Genomic DNA, 21643 nt, shown 5'->3' with positions numbered 1-21643 from the left:
ATAATTGCTCAATGTGATACTTGAAGGACATAGTTCGACCTGACTTCTAAATTAGATGGAACGTACACTACTATTATAAACAAAAACAAAGAAGAACATGTACTACTTCATAGTTTGTCTCCATGTGACTTGTAGGTCACGAGTTCAAGCCGTAGAATCAGTCACTGTCACCACATCATATACATTGGTTTGCTGCCCTTTCTGGAACTTGTGTGAATGCGGGATGTTTTGTGCACCGAGCAGCTCCTTATATGTACACTACTTCATAGTGCTAGCAGACTTTGATACTAGAGAAGCATAAATACCATTTTGTCTATTAACCAAAGTTTCATGATTTCCTTTCTCCACAATCACTCCATCTTTGATAACAACAATAACATCAGCTCCTTTAATTGTGGACAATCTATGAGCCACCACAACTGTTGTTCTGCCTGATCTAACTCTATCAAGTGCATCTTGAACTACTTTTTCAGACTCGGAGTCAAGCGCACTTGTGGCCTCATCTAGTAGTAGTATCTTTGGACATTTCACAATAGCTCTTGCAATTGCAACTCTTTGTTTCTGTCCACCAGATAGTTGTATGCCCCTTTCACCAACTACTGTTTCATAGCCCTGCACATTAAGTCTATGTTACATGATGATTCTTTATCTGTCTGACATACTTGTGTAGATTTTAGGTCCGTCTGCAAATTCTAGAAAATGTTGAGCTTAACTGAAGAAGTGAGGATTTATATAGTCGATCCCAACTTGTTTGGGACTGAGGCATACCTGTTGTAAGCCACTGATGAAGTTGTGAGCATTTGCTAACTCAGCAGCAGCTAATATTTCTGCTTCTGTGGCATCACTTTCTTTTCCATATGCTATATTGGCTCTTATTGTGTCATTGAACAATATAGGCTCCTGGCTTACTAGTCCCATTTGCTCTCTCAACCATTTCACATTCAGTTTTTGAATTTCTAGTCCATCTAATGTGATTAGGCCTGAATCGGGATCGTAAAATCTTTGCAACAAGGAAATAACTGTTGATTTTCCGCTCCCACTTTCTCCCACCAGAGCAACCGTCTAACATAAAAGATAACATCTTTTCATCACAATTGTTGTCAAATCACGTAACAAGACTGGAAAATGGTTCTATGAATAATGCATTAGAATTTACCTCACCAGAGCTAATGGATAGGCATAGATCTTTTAGGACTGGAGCCTCAGGTCGACTTGGATAATTGAAACTGACATGTTGAAACTCAATGTTTCCCTTCACATTGTCCAATATCATTCCTGAGTTATTGTTCGAGTCTATCTTGGATTGTCGGTCAAGAAGTGCAAAGATTGAAGATGCACCAGTTTTGGCTTTGGAGGAGTCGGGAGCAAGGCCACCTGATTGAGAAATCGCGGTAGCTGTCAAGCTAAGACCATAGAAAACCTGAAATTCAGAAGTAGGAAAATTAAATGACAAAGAGAGACTTGACATAAGTTTTATCTTTAGCTCTCGAGCCTTACCCGAAAAACCTCAGCAAATGTGACCTTACCGGACTCAGTCAATAGAGCACCAGCATAAAAACTGGCAGCATACACAGAGTAAAAGCAGAACATTGAAAAACCAAAACCTGCAGCACTCAATAGACCTTCTTTTATTCCAGCTCTAACTGGACCTTCACATTTTCTTTTGTACAATTGCACCACCTTCTCTTCAGCAGAGAAAGAAGCCACTGTTCTGATACCTCCAACCGCTTCATGCGCAACTCGACTTGCATCATCATATAGTTTCTACAAGAAAACTTTACTTGCATAAGCACTGAGTGCTAATTTTACTTAAAACATTTTGTTAGAAAACAGAAGTTTGGAGCTAACCTTAACATCAGCGCCACCACCATTAGTGTATTTCAAGCGCAGATATCCATGTAGTCCAATTAGAGGCACCATAACTATCATTATGAGTGTCATTTGCCAGCTTGCTTCAAGTCCAATAACTAAACCAGCTACAGCTGTTGAAGTGTTCTCAACAAGCAAAGCAAGTGACTCTCCAAGCATACCTCGGACAGATGCTGCATCTGTAGATAGTCGGGAGCCAATTGCACCAATCGAGTTCTCCTTTCTGTCGAACCAACTAATCTCCATGTAAACTAATTGCTCGAAGCACATTAGGCGAATTCTCTTGATTAACTTACATCCTGCTACACCGAAAAAGAACGTCCTCAAGGGTTTTGCTAGTAAAGATGTCAATCCTAGACCAAGAAATAACAATGACCAAAATCCTGAATGCTTTCTGAGTTCATGAGCTGGCTCATAGAAAGTCTTAATAACATAAGAAAGAAGCACCCCGAAAATTGGTAATATTAGAGCATTGACCACTGCAGCTATGCAACCAAGTAATAATTCTGGAAGCTCTGGTCTGGTCATTAAGGCCAAGCGATAAAACGTGTTGTCTTTATCCTTCCTCAACATAACTGTTGAATTAGGATCATGACATTCACCAACTGCTTTCTCTGCTGCAGTAACTGAAAAGGATACCGGATGATGGCTGCTATTCTCAACTTCCGATGAGTGCCTACTTGCTGATCGTGTCACGAAAATCTGGTGATTTGATTGGTTGTTAGGATTTTTGATTATCTCTTCATTATCCAGTTCATTTGAATCTTTCTCTCCTGAATATTTGCTAAGTTCTTGCAACTGTATAAGCTGAACATATGCTCCTTCCTTTTTTCTCATTAGTTCCAAGTGGGAACCTAAAAGTTTGGAAGGTATAAGAAATCAGCATTCTAAAAAAAAGACGAGATTCGCCAATAAACAAACATACATGCATTTCTGTTGTCTTCTTTATCATCTGCAATCCAATTTGCTGGAAAATATTGTATATTTGACACACCTTTTTCGATGATCTTTCCCTCCTGAAGTACAGCTATTGCATCTGCATTCTTTACTGTACTCAAGCGATGTGCAACGATTACTGTAGTTCGGTTGATCATGACACTATCCAATGTATCTTGAACAATCCTCTCAGATTCTACATCAAGAGCACTTGTAGCTTCATCCAGAAGTAGAATTTTGGGTTCCTTCAGTATAGCTCTTGCAATAGCAATTCTTTGCTTTTGGCCTCCAGATAACTGACTTCCGTGATCGCCAACTCTGGTATCTAGTCCCTGAATTAGAAGGAATAATGGCCAAAAATATTTTTTATAAGCTATTGAGAAGAACTTTAGATAGCTATAACTTGATGGAAATCAAAATAAAACAACTCTAGACCTGAGGTAATTTATCAATGAATTTGGATGCATTGGCAAGTCGAACTGCATCTTTAATTTCTTCAAGTGTTGCATCATCCTTCCCGTAGGCAATATTATCCTTTATCGTTGAACCAAACAGAACAGGTTCTTGGCTAACAAGGCCAATTTTCCCCCTGATCCACCTAAGCTGAAATTCTTTGATATTTATACCATCAATCAGAACTTCACCAGCCTGTGGATCATAGAACCTCACTATTAGACTGATCACAGTCGATTTTCCACTTCCACTTCGTCCTACTAGAGCTGTCGTTGTTCCCTTAGGTATGGACACAGAGAAACCAACAAATATGCTCTCTTGTGGTCTTGCAGGATAACAGAAATGAACATTCTTAAGTTCAATGTCACCACTAATGTCAACAAGTTTCCGTCCTTTCATATCATAAGGATCTATGACCGGCTTTCTGTTTATCGTCTGAAACATTTTAAACGCTGCAGCCTTTCCAGCAGCAAACGAATGCAAGCATGGAGATGCCTGTCCTAAAGTACTGCAATTACAAGGAAAACAAAGAACAAAAGACCAATAATAAGCAGATATAATTTAGAAAAGTAAGGCTTAGTATATCTATCAGTGTCATCAATACATGTTCTGTAACTTATTGGTTTGTATACCATATCTGTCAGTGTAGCCTCCGGCCCGTCTTATGGGTGAGAGAAACTAAACGTACAAAGAAAATCCAGAATAGAACTTACAAGGAGCCGGTCAGTGTAGCCATCATGACATTCATCACATCTCCTCCAGTATAGTTGTGTTCCAAAATCATTTTTGCACCATACCATATTGCTAAAGCATAACTTGAATAGAAAACAAAAAAGAAAACACCCATACTGATCCCTGAAACCAAACCTTCTTGTACACCAGAATAGTAAGCTTTGTTCAGAGAATTGTAATATTCAGAAATAGCTCTTCTCTCCCCAGTATACGATGCAACCTGCACGATCGATAATGCAACTTAGTGAATGAATACTTTTGCCAACAGTTGAAAATTGAAAAAAAAAAAAGCGTCTTTTTCCAATTCTTCATACAGTTCTAATTGAGCTTATTGTCTGTTCAACCACAGTTGCAGCTTCTGAATAAGCAGTCTGTGCACGCGATGCTAGTTTCGTCAGAAGGATAGTCAAGACAGCAGAAGATAGGACAAGTGGAGGAATCGAAGATGACAAGACCAACGCTAGACGCCACCCCTTAATAAAAGCTATTACTAATCCTCCAAGGAATGTAGCTAATATCTGGATAAATTTTCCAACCTGCAGTTTAATGTGAATGCAGGCTAAGTCTTCTAGATATATCAAATGGTAATGATATACATAGGCCTGTCTTGAAGAAATACCTTTTCGCAAATGGCATCTTGAATAGTAAGAGTATCACTAGACAGTCTTTCGATAATGACACCAGTGTTAGTCTCCTGATCGAAAAATCCAATATCTTGTCTTAAGACAGTTTTCAGGTATAAACATCTGATTCTAGCAGCCTGCCTTTCCCCTGTGACCGTCCAGCAAGTCACCTCTGAAAAGATGCTAATATGAGTACTCAGTTTTCTTGGTCATAAAGAGAAACTACTTTAACAATGCCATGATAACAGAAGCAGGTATATCGTCATGACAAGTATACGTACGTGCAAATGTAGCAAGACCTGAACCCAGAGCCAGATAAATGAATTTAAGGCTAACCTGAAAAAATAGGACAGAAAAGCAAGCATTAAAATGAAATTTGTCCATTCATCAGAACTTCTTCAGCTTAAAACGCCCGTATCAATTCATGACACATGGATTGATATGGGCATTTTAAGATGGCAAGCTTCCGAAGAAGGGTGCATATAACACCTTAGGCAAATCCAATATCAGAAGGGGAAAGGAAAGTGAAGTTCTATATAAGACCAAATACAAATGTTCTGGTACAAGCACTTTTGGGCTCAATGTGGCGTCACCAAGGGACAAATTATCGTTACATGTCATGAACTCGAGATGTCACAAATATGGTATCAAAGTTAGACTCCTATCATGGTGGGGAAAAACTAGGATAATATGTCCTTAAGGGGGTATATGATGCCCAATGAGGACAGGTCGAGAGGAGGATTGGCAAGCTTCTGAAGAAAGGGAACAGAATAACACCTTAGGTAAATCACACATTGGAAATGAAATGAAAAGTGAAGTGTTATATGAGGCAGAGGACAAGTAAACATGGTACGAGCAACTTTGGACTCGACGTGTCATAGCCTAAGGGACAAAACGACCATACACTCCTAGAATTTGGACTATGACAGATAGATCATCAAGAAAACATAACCAGAATAGCATTCTATTGGAAAATTCATTGTACCTTAGAAACTTCACCAACAACTTTTTCGTTATCCACGGTCATTCCAAAGGAATCAACTATCTCTCCAAACAAAACAGCCATCATCGAAAAACTAATTCCACTACCAACAGCTGCGATCGAACCAATAATCATCAATGCATGATCTATTGTATCAGCAAAAGATAACAACTTATAGTATGGAACTTCAGCAGCAGCAGCAGCCACTTTCTGTTTCTCTGTCTTGTCCTGTACTCGTGCACAATTCGAGCCATCTGAGGATACTATAACTTTATTTTCCATGTTATCGATGCCTCGTTGAGTATCATTCTCTTCTTCCATCATCCTACTTCAACCTGAATCTCCAACTATCAGCTTATTACTAGCAATATGATCAGAAAAGAACATAACTTCAGTAATATGGTCAATAGCTAATAACAATAAAAATATCCATCTGATGGCAACATGTTGAGCATAATAACAAGAACATAAAGATTTTGAAAACAGCTAATAATTAGGATTATTTTGACTATGTCAAATGAAAAAAATGCATACAATTGAAAAATGAATCAACTCCAATAGTTGCTACTCTTGCAGTTGAAGACTATGTTGCTCGGACTCTTCAGAAATGTTGACAGGTGTGTGTCGGATCCTCCAAAAAATAATGCATTTTTGGTTAAAACTTGTCTTTTGCACAATTATCACATACAAAACCATGGTTAAAACGTCTTTATTTTAAGGGGGAAAAGGTCTGATATACCTCTCAAAGTTTGTGATTTAGGGTTGATACACCCTCGTTACGCTTACCATTATCCAAATAATAAATTTTGTATAGTACAGTAAAAATATATTTGTCATAGTTCATCCAATAGATGACACTTCCTCTTTCAAACATATTAAAATGATTCATGTTGTAAATAAAAAATTAAATTACTTTAAGAATATCTCTTTTCTTAATTATTTTTTTTAGGCTGAAAGTGAGATCCAAACAATGGTTAATTGAAGGTAAAAGAAGAAATGTTATTATCACATCATGTGTTGATCACTATTAACAATCATTACTATCAACTATTATTATGTATCGTCAACCATCACTAATCTATCAGTCAACACCAGCATTATTATGTATCGTCAACTATTACTATCAGTCATCACCACAATTATTATGTATCGTCAACCATTACTATCGACTATTATGATATATCGTCAACCATCACTAACAGTCATGATTATATTAGCTTGCTTGTTTTTTCTTCTCGTGGATCCCATTTTTTCCACCAATTGAGCTTAATCAAAGTCAAACTTGAAATTAAAAAATAAACCTTTTACCTTAAAATTCGAACATAAAAACAAGAAGTGCGGCAAAATTATAATAATTTTTTGATAATATTTTTTAACAAGGAACCTAGTAATAAATAGCTAGTTGTGCACCCAATACACGTCACATGTGTTTGCTTCGTTATCGTTAAACAAAAATACCTTAAAATTCGAACTTGTAACGTATGCCTAACACCTAACATGTATAACATAACATCAGTTACATGTTGTATCATTACCATAGAACTAACACATGTCATGTGTTGCGTTCTTATTGAATCCTAATACGCAAAGTTTAAACTAAAATCGTGTGTTGCATCCTTATTAAGTGTCCGTTTGGATTGACTTATTTTATGTGCTTTTAAACCAAAATAGCTTTTAAGCAGTTTTGAAGTGTTTGGGTAAAGTTAAAAAGTGCTTATAAACACTTATTTTAAAGTTAAAATAACAAAAATAAGCCAAAAACTATAAGTTAGAAATCCTAACTTATGGCTTTTGGCTTAGAAGTCATAAGCCAAAAGCCAATCGCCCTTGTACTAAACTAAAATCCTAGAAAAAATAATTGAATTAATATTATATTAAGCTATAGAAAGTCAAATTAAACAATTATAAAATTATAATTGGTTAGTTTAATTAGTTATAACTTTGATAATTGGACTCATCAACTTTACGTCAACGTCATGTGCCCAAATTAATGAACTTCACATGGAAGGGGCCATCAATGGAGCGTGAATGCCATGTGCACAAACACTTCTAATCAAATATTTAAAAAAGAAAAAGAAAAAGAGGATGGGGTGTGGGGTGGGAGTAGGGTGGGGGTGCATTGTTTTCTTGAGTCGATAATTTATTGGAAACAACATATCTATCTTACGAAAGTAGGCATAGATTTACGTGTACACCGTCCTTCCTCAACTCCATTATGAGACTATATTGAGTATGTTATTGTTATTATTATATAACGCGTTATATTAAAAAAGGGATCAAAACATATATTTTTATCCATTTAAAGTATAATGTGTTGAGTCAATATATCACAAGAACCAAACTCAAAATTTATGAATAGTTAAAGGACCAAAAATGTTACTGCCTCTGTTTTAATTTATATGACATTGTTCGAATTTCGATAGTCAAACAATTTGTAAATTTGGACATGAAATCTCTAACTAAAATTTACATATTTGAAAGTTACGTATGAAGTGTTATACATCATAATAATTGATAATTCAAGATGTATGATAAAATTATGATTAAAAAACTTATTTGAATATAGAAATTCGAAAAGCGTCAAGTAAATTTGAACGGTGGAAACATTTTTTAAAAATGAAAAAGAGATTACATAATGAAACAGAGCTATTCTCACGGATCTTGCCTGCCTTTTATGGGAAATAATATCTTTACTTTAAAAAAATATTGTATTGTATCTATATGTGACACGTACATTCTATATAAACCAACCAATTTTGTGTTCTTAGCCAATAGAAATTTAGATATATCACATAGAATAAGATCATATAGTAAACACAAAAAAATATTTTACCATTTCATGGCAACTTATCATCATGATAGAAAATCTACTTCATGGGTTCGAACAATCACATCTCCTTTCAGAAAGGCTCGAACTTTATTCAATCAAGAATCATCGAGGGATAAGAAGTCGCATCAAGAAGGTACGTACGTACGTACATTTAGATGTGAACATGTTGATTCTATATGCTGGATTTATCTTTGTTTATTAGCAATTCGTTGGTTTTGTGAGTTCAATTGACTCAGACATGTGCGAATAACTATGTTGATACGTAAAATCATAGTCATTATGATCGTGCTAACTTTAAATTCTCGATCCACCTGTTCAGGGCCGGAGAACCACATAGTAAATTTGCAAGTGGAAGTAATGGCTTGTCCATATGAAGATGTTCAAGTGATGTGGTCAATTTTAGACAAGTCAAACCCAAGAACTTGAACTTGTTTTTTAATTGGATAAGCTATCAAGAATCAAGCAATTTATGTACATAGTTGCTAGTTGTCTTGAAGTGTAGCTTCAGAGTATCAGTAAAGTTGTCGTTGTACGATTTATAGGTTAGGATTCAAGTCGTGGAAGCTGATGTGGCCCTTTTTCTAAATTTTCTGTAAAAAAAAGGGGATGATCTGTGTACTGAACTGTCTTTTTTTTAGTTGCTAGTTGTCTTGTGGATGTGGTGGCTATACTCTTGACACCCAAAAGCAAGATTTGGAAAATTTGTTAATGCTTCTTAGTTTGATTAGGTAGAAAAAACAAGTGACAAATTGGTTGTTATTCAAGTTATAGACTTGTTTTTTATGCCAATTTGTTTGGTTTTTTTAGTTCAATCCCCATGATCATTAAATATCATGGAGAGATTTCAACTGTATTTGGAATTGTATTGTAATTTTACATTAAAGGGTTGTTTGGTTCACAAACAAATTATGCAGTAATTGTTTATGTGATGAAATAGCAATGATATGGTTATTGTGATGTGGTCAAATAATGAAGAAATTATTATGTAATGATTAATAATATTTGGAGATATTATCATAATAGACATTCTTATTTTCATAATTTATTATTCGCATAAACTAAATATATAAATTCTCCCATAACTTAACACGACTAAACTATCATTTTTTGCGACTTTCACATTCCAACTATTAGTTGTTCCCTTTTCCTATATGAACTATCACTATCTATATATCAAAACACATCCCGAAGTTGATTAGGCCAACCATGAGTTGTTCCTTATTCTTCTTGAACTATCATCATTTACTCAACTAGGTGTGTTTGAACACATAAATGGTGATAGTTCAGGTACGAAAATGGACCAACTAGATATAATTCAAGTAGAAAAAGGAAACAACTAATAGTAGGTGTGAAATTCGCGAAAAAATAATAGTTCAAATGTATCTTTGACCATTATCTCTGTTGTTTTAGTTAAGTTTCTCTAAATTGGAAAACCAAAGCCAAATTTGAAGTACAAAGGAATCAAAGTTCTCATCTAAGACAAAAATTGCAGATCATACATTTAAAACTCCAGTTCATCTCTCTAGTTAGTCATGAGTTTTACAAACTGGAACAAATAGGAAGATTGGAAAAGGACATTTGCACAACAAAAAATAGGAACAAAGAAACCGCTTTCTAAAACTGAAGGCCGTGTTCTCGTGCAGCATCAGCGAGAGCTTCAATCCGTCCATGGTAAGGATAACCTCCGCGATCAAAGGCTACTTTCGTGATCCCTTTCTCTAGACAGGCCTTAGCTATAACTTCCCCTACTTTCTTTGCCACTTCCTGCAAACAAAAGGTTGTTATGATAGAGCCTTCTGTTCACAAACAGCATAACAAGTATTCAAGAAACTAAATCGATGCAAGAAAATTGCCAGGGGAATCACATCGTAGTAATTGTCTCCGGTAACTCTACGCTCTTTTTGCTGTTTTCTGTTTCTTAGTTCATTTAATCATTTCCGTCTGGAAGAATGGTTGAGATATGCCTAAGAGGTTCAGCAAAGAGATGCAATTAGAAAACCAACCAAATCCTCATAAGATCTTCTTTTCAATGCTGCAACTGACCACACCATGTGATAGTTGATATGTGTTTTATGGAGTAATACCTAATAGCATCAACATGATCCTAATAGACGGAAAGAACTCCATCATGAACATAACAGAGCATATGTATACATGGGAGAGATAATGCAAATGTTGTTACGTTTGCCACGAAAGAGCAATCAAGAGATGATAACCAAGACAAACAGTGCCACAAACTGTTCGATATTAACACATTTCAGCTCTAGCTATATAAGAATATAAAATGTGATGAGGGCGAAATAATGTGAAGCTACATCCACGAGGGTTGGTGTACTTCAATTGATCAGTATTGCAGTTTTAAAAGGTTAGGTGAAGCATGGAGCCTCAGGGCATTTGAAGCACAAGAGCAACAATGTCAGTCCACCTACTCAACAAAGATTACAATAATATCTGCTTACCTTTGCAGGGGAATACAAAACTGGATAATTAATGAGGACCCAACAACTCTTCTCATAAACATTACTAAATATTACTCCTAAAAGAAAGGTCTTTAAACTTTTTTGAGAAAACATATTTGAGAACTTACTGCAGTGGGACCAGCAGAGTAGTCGAATTCCTCAGAGATTGGTTTCTGCATCGTTGAAGCTGAAGCCAGTGTGTGCATCTTGGAGTCATCAATAACTTGAACATAAATATGCTTGTTGGAACGGAAGACACACATTCGTGGTCTTTCAGGTGTCCCTTCAACCTGAAAGTAAAAGATGTGTTGTAGAGTTGACTCTTAATGATATATGCACCTTTAAGATTCGTTTGATAATGGCAACAGTGAATTCACCTTTAAGATTCATGCAATAGAATTCATGAATTTACATAAATAAAAAACGAACCAAAAAGAAGAGAACCAAGGAAGGGAAATCAGATCATGACGGCAGGTCAAATAAGAATTACTATAAAGTAGCATATCAATCACAAATATATGTTTACAACATTAAAAAGAAAGTCTATTCCATACAAAAATTTATGGAAATGGAATCAAGGAGAAAAATGATAGAGGGTTCAAGCTATATGATGTATAAAGGCAAGTGCAAGTGCAAATTGTCTTATGTAAGTGTAGATGTATCATTTTTCTAAAGTTTTCACAATAAAAATATTTAGAAGATTTGAGGACTTAAGACAATGAGGAAAAAGAGAGCCCATCCTTTTCAATACACTTGAACTGGTTACTGGTGTACTTTCTTTGTCTAACGAAACAGTATGCAAAGACAATTCTAAATCTTTCAACAAGCATTTTCATGCCAAACTTTTGATGACTTCCTATATTACATTGCTTCTAAAGAACTATCTTTTCAAGCAAGCATATAACGGTAAACATCAAAGAGGATCCAACTATCTCCTCTGCCCATAATCTATGGTAAAGAGACCACTTACAGTGGAATTCTTGGAAGGAGGTCAATCTAACATATTCCTAAAAATTCTAGGAAGGTTATCAATTTTTCTTTCCCCTCCTAGTCACATCATTGGGTTTCAATCTCAACACAATGCTCTATTTACTTCTCTCCTTTCCTCATGGTTTTTGTTTCCTCTGCTAGTTAAATAGCTCTACCATGCAGCAATTTGGGACTTGTGATTTGTACAACTGTGAATGCACGGAGAACAAATTCAAGACCCCAAGAGAGATTGCATTGCCACATATTGGAAAACAGGATTAACCTTAATGAAAACGACTACAACTAAGCCTCAACCCCTAGCAAATTGAGGTTGGGTGCATGGATTCCCATGGACCATATCACTCCATTTTAAAGCAAAAACAAGATTAACCTTATCCCCCAAAAAACAATTGAAAAAGGTGACTTTTTTCATTTCCTCGGCTAGTTAACTACCTCCATTATACAACAACATTATTTGGGACTTGGGATTTGAACAACTCTCAATGCATAGAACACAAATTCAAGACACCAGGAAGAGAATGCATCATCACATTTTGGTAAATAAGATTAACTTTGATGACAACAACTACTACAAGTCTACAACTATGCCTCAATTCCAAGCAAGTGGTGACGACTATATGAATTCTGACTAACCACATCACCTCTTAACACTAACCATGTCTCCCCATTTAAGCGAAAACAAGTTCAACATTACCCCAAGAAAAGCGCAATTGAAAAAGGTGGATTTTTTTTGTTACCTCTGCTAGTAAAATACCTTCATTTCACCACAAATTCATTATCCGATACTTGGGATTTCTACAACACAAATTCAGGACCCCAAGAAGAGATTGCATTGCCAATTGGTCTACCAGATTAACCTTAACAACAACGACTACTACTACTCTGCCTCAAGCAAGTTAAAGCAGGCTGTACAAATTCTTATCGACCATGTCGCTCCATTTAAGCAAAAACAAGACTGATCTTACCAAAAAATAATCTCCAACTGAAAAAGGTGGCTTTTTTGGTTTCCTCTACTAGTTAAATGCCTCCATTATACCACAAATTCGTTATTAAAGACTTCAACTTTATCCAACCCACGAACAAATTTCATTGCCCCATGTTGGTAAAAACAAGATTAACCCTATTGACATAACTCCATTACACCGCGAATTCACAACCCAGAATGCTTAAACCTCAAACTCAAAGCCCCACATACATACTTCACTGCCCCATGTTACTAAAAAACAAGATTAACCCAATTAACATAGCTTCATTACACCACGAATTCACAACCCAGAATGCTTAAACCTCAAATTAAAAACCCCACAAACAGATTTCATTGCCCCATGTCACTAAAAAACAAGATTAACCCAATTGACATAGCTACATTACACCACGAATTCACACCCCAGAATGCTCAAACCTCAAATTCAAAAATCCATGAACAGAAAGATTGTAAATTGAGTTTACCTTCTTGCGAATACGAATATGTCGAGCAGTTCTGTCTTCCCTTCTTGTTTTGGCCTTAGCTTCAACTGTAAGAACCCTAATTGGTGTTACCAATTTGGGACGAAATTGAAAAGTAAGCTGCTTGCTATCAGCACAAGCGTTGTGAAGAAATGAAAGTGAAAATGAAGCACAAGACATGGCTTCTTCTTCTTCAAAGAGAATGTCACTGTATTTTCTTCTTTGAAATTTTTTGAAGATAATAAAAAGGATAAGATAAAGGAGGATGAGTATATATATGAAATAGAAAATAAATAAAAAGGAAAAAATATTAACTAAAAAGTAAAAACTATATGACATTTTAGGTAAATTTCTTATTAGAATGGGAGAAAAAAATTATTAATTTATTTTTATAATATATAGCTCAAGTTTACATGTTAGATTTTGGAAATTCAATTCAGAGGTGAAATTAGTATTTTAATTTTATGAGTTCTGAATTTTGTAATGATTATTTAAGTGATATTAATTGAATTTTTAATGTAGTATTTGTGCATATTTGATGAATTTATTAAGATAAATATATTATTTGACAAAATTTACTTAGTTTTGCCAAACTCGCATAGAGATTACTAGCTCTGTTCATGCTCATATTATTCATTATTTTTAAGTAGAGCATAAAGTTTAAAATAGATAAATAAAAATAAACAGAGGAATAAAATATAACACCTTGTTTGGATGATTGTTACTCGTTATGTTATATTATTAGTTTAAATACAATATTTGTTTTAATTGTTACTTCAATTATATTTTATCATAATTGTTAAATCCATTGTAATTAGGTTATGACAAAAAGTCTCATCTTTTATATAACAATCAATTTTGTGTGATCGCACTGTTACCTATTTACTCTAATATTTTATACTTATTATTTAATAATCTTATTTTATTCCTTATTCTATCTTTTTACAGTAAACTTACCTTATGTTTTACTTCTCTTGTAGATTTCTTATTTAATTAGTAATATATAATATTATATAACGATATATAATAGTATAAACTATTCAGATTTTGTATTTTAATACACAATACAATACAAACACAATGTAAAGGGTAAGGGTAAAGATAGGCACAAAGAACAAAATTAATGCTATCCAAAGAGCCAACAATAATAAAAGTTGATACTGAATGACACCTATAGACCTTATATTGACTATACTCTTACCAAAAACACAAAAAAATGACACGTATACCCACGTATTATGCCACATGTCCACTAACCATATCATAACTATTTTTATTTATATCTCAAAAAAAATTCCACACAAAATCATATTCAATACAAGTTACATTGAGTTGGTTTTAACTTTTATTGTGTGTAATAATATTATGGCCTCAAAAAAGTTGATTTGTGTGTTGTTACTTGTGGTGTTATGTTTGTCTAATTTTGGTGGTTGTAAAGAAATCCATGATGATGAAGTTGTTGAGCAACAAATTAGTAAAGAAAATGAAAATTTGGAGTCATCATCATGGGCAGGATGGGCTAAAGATAAGATTTCTGAAGGACTTGGTTTAAAATCTAATGATAATGATGATTCAAATGTTAAGCATGCTTCTGATTCAACTATGGATGCTGCTAAGAATGCTAGAGATAAGATTACTGATACTGCTACAGGTTAGTACTTTCTTTTATACGTCGCAGAGTTAAAATTTTAAGTTTATGAGTTCTGAATTCACATGTTAGTACTCTCTTTTATATGTCGAGCAAGAGTCATTATTTTAAATTTATGAGTCATGAATTCATAGTTTTGTGGTGTGTAAGCTTAGTTGGCTCTTAAGTAACTAAATTGATTTATGTTACATTTTTTTTTTTGGTTCATTTTTAAAAAAAGGCACTTGCTATACTTATTTAACTTCAAAATTCTTTCTTTAATTGAAAGATCTTACGAAATGTGATGTCAAATTCAATTGAGATTCATTTCAAACCATAAATTTCAAAGATAAACCTTTTTTTTAATTGAACACCAATCTATCGAGGCAATTATGAAATATTTACTCACGAGTGAGGGCAAGTTCTTTAGTTTGGTTTATAGTTTCTCATGGCTATATGGTTCATCTGGGGAGTCGAAAAATAGTGAACGGTCTTATTCTCTGGCAGAGCCAGAAATTTTAATAAGGGGTTTAAAATCTGAAAACTAAACACACGAACTTCGACATCTATTATACATACCTGAATAGTAATATTACACACTTGCATTTAGGCCAGATACGAGCTCGTGGCCTGAGGCCTTGAGTTTGTGCCACTTAAAGCTCGTGGCCTCAGGCCTTGGGCACATCGGAGCAAGCATCCGTCACAGTCACACAACATCATCACCAAGGCTCAAAATTTAGGCACAATGTAGTGTGATGGAAACATTACTTCACTCCCAAGTAGACGTGCCCTTTGACATGATAGTTGTTTAAATTTACAATGTCAGGAACCGGACAATACGTAGCAGACAAGGCAGGAAATCTGAAGAACGCCGCGGAAGAAGTGAAAAACAGAGCATACCAAACTGCCGAAGAAGCGAAAAACAAGGCATACGAAACAGCAGAAACAGCAAAAGAAAAAGCAGCAGAGAAATCAGAGGAAGCCTACTCAAAAGCAGGGGAAGCAAAAGAAAAAGCCTACTCAGAAGCCGAGAAGGCGAAACACAAAGCAGAAGAAGCAAAAGAAAAGGCTTGTTCAGACGCTGAAAAGGCGAAACACACTACCTCCGAGAAAGCACAAGAAGCTTACCACAAAACAGGGGAAGCAAAGGAAAAAGCCGCGGAGAAAACAGAGGAAGCAATGGGGAAAATGAAGGAAAGGGGCGAAAAAACGGAGGGGGAGACGGAGGAACATATAAATTGGGCGAAAGAAGGATACGAAAGCGCGAAAAACAAAGCGGGAGAGACATTGGAGAAAGCTAAAGAAAGTGTAGCTTCAAATTTGGAATCAGCTAAGGAGAAAGTAAAAGGGAAAAAAAGAGATGAAGAGTTGTAAGCAAGTTAAGTTGCGCGAAGTTGCGCGGACTCTTTACTTTCTTTACTTTCAATGTCGTGTCATATCGGTTGCTACATGTTTGTATTTTGGAGTATCATAGGTTTATATATATATATATATAAGTAAACAGAAAGCTGATGTCTTTTGTTCTGTTTTGTGTTGTAAAAAATGTATTACTGGACTTCTCTTTTATAACAATGATGTTTGGTCTTAATTTACTTGTGTCTTTTGGGTGTTAAAAACTAGGCGGAGTAGCCTTATTGTTTACTGAGATTCAGAGCAGCACACATTACTCGTGATGAACAATGTCATGTGCAATTTGCATCACCAAAATTGATTAGCTAACTAGAAATAAGAGTCTTGTTTCACCTCATCCACACGCAAAAGAAACATTTTAAAACTGTGTAGAAATGTGTATCGTGCTTCTATTTTCTTTCGTATTGGTTGAACCAAAAATCAAATTTGATAGTAATAAATATCATAATGAAAATTTTGAAACTGTGTAGAAATGTGTATCTCACTTCTATTTATGCTACTATTTCGTATTGGTTGAACCAAAAATCAAATTTAATGAAAATTTTGAAACTGTGTAGAAATGTGTATCACACTTCTATTTATGCTACTATTTCTTTGGTTGAACCAAAAATCAAATTTAATAGTAAAAAATATCATAATAATTCCATTAGATAAAACTAGACCAAATCGCTAGACCAAATCGATCAACCGCACACTTAAGGCTTAGACCATCAAATTTCAAAGATTACACATGATATTTACACATGATATTTGGATAAGCTGAGTCGGCCCATATTAACTACTCTACGGCATAATTTGAAATCATTCAATTTTTATTTTTTTTAAAAATATATAGTTTAATATAATTTTGAGTTGTTGATAAACAAATGATAAAAGAGTGTTTACATAGGATTTGATTAACATAAATTAACTTCATTACAATGAGCACTTCTTTTTATAAATTCAAAGAAGTCTAATGTTTCATTAGAGATGAGCTTAATTTGTGTTACTGGACTTCTCTTTTATTGGGTGTTTAGCTATATTTGACAGGGTTTTGACATTGACATCTATCCGGGTGATGCTAAGGCAGCTATATATACACCATATCTAGAGTTTGAGAACTATAGCTGCCTTAGCTATATATACTCCTAAGTTTAAGTAGTGTTCCCAACAATATTTATTTTCTTCATGCCTAGTTGTAGGTTCACAAATACAAGGCTTCTAGTATTGGAAAAGTGAACTATATCTCGACCGAATCATGTCAAGAATATTTCGTCACGATTAAAGTTGATAATCTCACTCTGTCGCACACCTCTACAAACCTTTCAAATCCATGCATACAAGGGACCACATGGAGAGAATGTTGTCGTTCTTTGCAGGAGAAAGACCTGATGTGAGGTATCTATTTTTCCTTTTTACCATTCCATGCCATTGACTCAGCAGAAGACCCTGAATGTTCTAGCAGTCAAAGAGTAGTTGGAGTAAACAATATTGACCTAATAGCTAATTTGCTTTGGTTTGCACCTCTAATTTGACTGCTAATTTTATTTTTTTCCTGGACTAACATGCGGTTGGTTTATCTGCTAAGCTGAATCATATGACAAGGGAAGACAGTTGAAGTATAGCCTTTCTGAATCTTGTGCTAGTTGAGAACATTAAAGTAGTTAATATTGACTGACCTATTTATGTTTGATGTATTTTGGTTATGTGTATTGCATATACTGTTCTAGTTATATTATGATTTGGATCATTTCACGTGAATGAGTTACAGTATTTATCGAAAAAAATGCTCGATCATAATGAAGTTAATTTCTGTTAGCCAGCACTTTATATATGTAAACCACTCTAATGATGTGCAGCCTGTGCTTTACGATTTTTCCTTCTTTCTATAGAGATGTTATTTTTGTCTTGTTTATTAAAGTTGACAGTGGAGTTGCAGATGAACAAAAAACACAATAAAAGTGATAATATTAAGATATTTAAAATAATTTTTTTTATGTAGCCGGACAAGATGAAGGTTGCCCGTGCGCGTTACCTCTCCTATGTGGTTTGCGAGCTATTGCATAGGAGCGGGAGTTTTACCCTGTGCGCACCCAAAAGATAGCGGCAACGGGTTTCCCTTGAAAAAAAAAAAAAAGGTTGCCCGTGCGCGCATATATATGACGACAATTGTTGGTAAGGCAATGGGAAATCAGCACAAAGTAGTGGTTGAAGAACATTTCATAGTAAAAGACCACGCACATTCTATATACATTAAGTTTATAATTGCATAGTCTATACATGTATTTACATATTTATAAAAGTTGATAGGGAAAAGGGTCAGAAATACCCTTAAACTATGTGAAAGAAACAAAAATGTCTTCTGTTTATAGTTTGGCTCAGAAATGCCCTTATACTTTGGTTCAAAAATATCCTCCGTTTGTATTTTGATTCAAAAATGCCTTTGGCATTCTGTGTAGTAGTAGTAGTAGTTGATGCTATCAGTTAAATGTATCGCAAAGTTTCTATATGCCATTTTCATTAAATTCGATTTGTTTTGTCGGTTGATGATCAGAGGCGTATCCAGGATTTTGAGATGATGGGTGCACTACTACAAAAAGGTGGATCTAAGATATAAATTTGATCTATTTAACATTTAGGTTCTTATCACTAAAAATAATTAAAATTTTAAAAATTATAGGTCCAAAGTTATTTTTACCTATCCAAACCACTTGAGAGACATTACCCAATTTTAAAAAGAAAAATAAAACAAGATAACTAAAAGATTCAAATTTCTAACCTCACTTTGAGAGGTGCACCCAACATAATCGCACGGTATAATACTTCAAGTGTGGGTTCACATATCTATATTTAAATATTTTAAAAAAATATAATACTACTATATATGATTTCAGGAGGGGAGCATGGGTTCACGTGAACCTGGTGACCCCCTCCTGGATACGCCTCTGTTGATGATAGAAAATATTCCAGTGTTTCTATCATGAAGCTTAACAGCTTGTTTGGATGGGTTACCTATTGTCTTGTATCGTTTGCATACAGTGTTTGTTATGACTACTATCATTATTAAATTTCATTGTATCATCTTGTTAAATCCAAGGGATGGCCCACATGCACCCATGAGGGTGCACGTGCACCTGGTAACTTTTTAAAACAAGTCGTATAGACAGTTGATAAAATGAATATATATTTAGTTGTGCACCCTAACAAACAAAATTTCATTATGTCTTGTTCTGCTTTTTACCGACACATTAGTTTGTGTGTATGCGTGTGTGAGAGAGAAGCAACTTACAACAGCCAACAACACTGTATTAATCGCGATGTGCAGCCTGCATCACAAATTAGGGTAGAGAGACGTCTCGATTGGGTTATATGATGTTAGCTCTAGAAATAAGGTGTGTAAGAGAGCGTGAGAGAAAGAGAAGCAAACTCACATGATTCAGAGGAGTTGAACTAATAGTATGGAAGGAAAGGTATTGGAGTTTGTCAATTCGATTGATAAGGAAAGGTATTGGAGTTTGTCAATTCGATTGATTGGGGACATGCTAAATTGTTATAGAATTATTAAGATATAGGTTTATTGATTATTAATTGTTATTGATGTAACCATTAAGATTTGTTGTAAATAGAAAAATATTGAAAATCATTTAGAAATAATGTGACAAATCAAATGAAACATGTACATTAATAGCATATTGCATCTTTGCTCAAAAAGCAAACGCTCACATCTCGTAGAGTAATCAAAAGTTTGAGATAGTAAAAAAAGAAGTATGAATTAGATCATAAGTCAAGAACTTTATATAATTGATATATGAAAAAAGCAAAATTGTTACCGAAACTATTAAATAAGCAATTCAGTATTGATAAATCAATATTTATTAAATTTCGATTTGGTTTTCAACAACTTTAATTTTATAGTTTACAACATGATATCATATGAGTTCCGTTACTTTTAAACGAGAAAATGAAAAATACTCCATTTTACCATAAAACACAACCAGTTGAGATATTAATTTCTTAAAATTGCGCTAATGGTAAACATCAACGAAATTTCATTACCATAAAACACAATCAGTTGAGAAATGATCGATTCCACAGCGTTGAAGAGACAAAACCTTGACAGAGTAGTATCTGAGACACCGTCGTCCCAAAAATATGAAACATCTGTGACACCGACTCTGACAGAGGATAGTAAGAACGGATCTGATCTGCCACCGTTATGGCCAGAGAAGCGTAAAAACGGATCTGGGCCGTCACTATCATCGCCGGAGAAGAAAATTGATTATCTTGCAAAAGATTTTGACTACTGGTCTCTAACGCCCAACGACGAGGGTTACGCCGAATTCCATTATGGTGAGCTTGAAGACTGCGGCGGTGTCGATGAAATTTTGCCCGATGGCGCTTCGAAGGAGCAACGCCCTGATTTTGTTAAGCTCTTTGGAGCTTACGACCGTCAATGTTTAATTCCAAGGTTAGCTTCCTATTACTTTTTTTCCTTATTAATAACTTGTTTAAATGATTATATCGTCTTGTTAGTTTAAATACAATGTATGTTAAAAAAATGTTGTTCTTTGTTTTTGTTTTTTTATATACTGATTGATTAAAATGTATATATTCCTAAATTGCAGTCTGAATTACTAACACATCACATATAATGATTATACGTTTTAACTGTCCATGAATATGATGAAGAAGTTGTTGCTTAGAATGTCTATATGTTTTACCCTGCAACCTCTCAATCTCATAGTATTAAAACCAAGCTCCAACTCTATGCTTTTTAATGTGGTGCTAAATATTCCGCTACCTATGTTTATAAATAACTTGTGTTGCTATTGGATTGAATGCATTTGGTAACGAATGTTCACTCTTTCATAGGTGTTTGGCTTTTGTGACAGGGTTTTGACTGTTATGATTATCCCTGTGGGACTTTGGGTACCGGTTTACAACCAATTCAAATTCAAAATTTAGATGCTCACAAGATTGAGAAAAATTATGGAACTGGCTATCCACCAATACAACGAGGAAGAGTGCAATATATGAATTTGGCCCTATGCAACCCTTGCTTTGTGTGATTATAAGTCTCCTTCATCCCTAATATATTGACTTTCCTGGTAGGTTTACAAGTATAAGGCTTTGAAGATTGAGAAAGCAAATTATGAGTTGACATCATAATTCCAAAATTACATGATTGTTAAAGTTCTAAATATCACTTAGGCCTAGACCATCAAATTTCAAAGAGTACACATGATATTTGGATAAGCTGAGTCGACCATATTAACAACTCTACAGCATAATCTCAAATAATTCAAA

At 34.7% G+C, this 21643-nt stretch overlaps 3 protein-coding genes across 4 annotated transcripts; 1 reads left to right on the top strand and 2 right to left on the bottom strand.

The window, feature by feature from the left end:
• Positions 1 to 6063, bottom strand: LOC125862186 (ABC transporter B family member 11-like). Of its 2 annotated transcripts, none has more exons than XM_049542197.1 (12): positions 5599 to 6062; positions 4895 to 4949; positions 4610 to 4785; positions 4305 to 4526; positions 3972 to 4210; positions 3241 to 3766; positions 2864 to 3137; positions 1849 to 2723; positions 1498 to 1764; positions 1157 to 1420; positions 769 to 1062; positions 1 to 612 (listed from the first exon to the last, which is right to left on the bottom strand). In XM_049542197.1, exons 1-12 carry the CDS (start codon positions 5917 to 5919, stop codon positions 259 to 261), a joined length of 3867 nt encoding a protein of 1288 aa, XP_049398154.1. In that variant the 5' UTR covers positions 5920 to 6062; the 3' UTR covers positions 1 to 258. The 2 variants fall into 2 exon arrangements, 1 of the variants encoding a protein (XP_049398154.1); XR_007446023.1 differs by having other exon boundaries at positions 481 to 612; positions 1162 to 1420; positions 5599 to 6063.
• A 3837-nt stretch (positions 6064 to 9900) lies between these two features.
• On the bottom strand, positions 9901 to 13563 carry LOC125862197 (50S ribosomal protein L18, chloroplastic). The gene is made up of 3 exons (XM_049542209.1): positions 13324 to 13563; positions 11013 to 11174; positions 9901 to 10189 (listed from the first exon to the last, which is right to left on the bottom strand). The coding sequence occupies exons 1-3, from the start codon at positions 13498 to 13500 to the stop codon at positions 10040 to 10042; spliced, it is 489 nt and encodes a 162-aa protein (XP_049398166.1). The 5' UTR covers positions 13501 to 13563; the 3' UTR covers positions 9901 to 10039.
• Positions 13564 to 14669: 1106 nt separating this feature from the next.
• On the top strand, positions 14670 to 16332 carry LOC125862196 (late embryogenesis abundant protein D-29-like). Its single transcript, XM_049542208.1, has 2 exons — positions 14670 to 14971; positions 15774 to 16332. Exons 1-2 carry the CDS (start codon positions 14686 to 14688, stop codon positions 16319 to 16321), a joined length of 834 nt encoding a protein of 277 aa, XP_049398165.1. The 5' UTR covers positions 14670 to 14685; the 3' UTR covers positions 16322 to 16332.
• The last annotated feature ends 5311 nt before the right edge of the window (positions 16333 to 21643 follow it).

The sequence above is a fragment of the Solanum stenotomum genome, chromosome 4 (assembly GCF_019186545.1).
Source record: "Solanum stenotomum isolate F172 chromosome 4, ASM1918654v1, whole genome shotgun sequence".
Classification (NCBI taxonomy): Eukaryota; Viridiplantae; Streptophyta; class Magnoliopsida; order Solanales; family Solanaceae; genus Solanum; species Solanum stenotomum.
The sequence above is the reverse complement of the archived record's forward strand: the minus strand, read 5'-3'. Positions and strand labels throughout refer to the sequence as shown.

Coding starts and splice junctions, on each gene's coding strand:
- LOC125862186 (XM_049542197.1), bottom strand. CDS start 5,919: ATGATGGAAGAAGAGAATGATACTCAACGAGGCATCGATAACATGGAA. Junction 3,767..3,971: donor GCTACACTGACCGGCTCCTT/GTAAGTTCTATT, acceptor TTGTAATTGCAG/TACTTTAGGACAGGCATCTC. Junction 613..768: donor TCATCAGTGGCTTACAACAG/GTATGCCTCAGT, acceptor CTTAATGTGCAG/GGCTATGAAACAGTAGTTGG.
- LOC125862197 (XM_049542209.1), bottom strand. CDS start 13,500: ATGTCTTGTGCTTCATTTTCACTTTCATTTCTTCACAACGCTTGTGCT. Junction 11,175..13,323: donor ATATTCGTATTCGCAAGAAG/GTAAACTCAATT, acceptor TTTTACTTTCAG/GTTGAAGGGACACCTGAAAG. Junction 10,190..11,012: donor ACTCTGCTGGTCCCACTGCA/GTAAGTTCTCAA, acceptor TTTTGTTTGCAG/GAAGTGGCAAAGAAAGTAGG.
- LOC125862196 (XM_049542208.1), top strand. CDS start 14,686: ATGGCCTCAAAAAAGTTGATTTGTGTGTTGTTACTTGTGGTGTTATGT. Junction 14,972..15,773: donor GATTACTGATACTGCTACAG/GTTAGTACTTTC, acceptor TTACAATGTCAG/GAACCGGACAATACGTAGCA.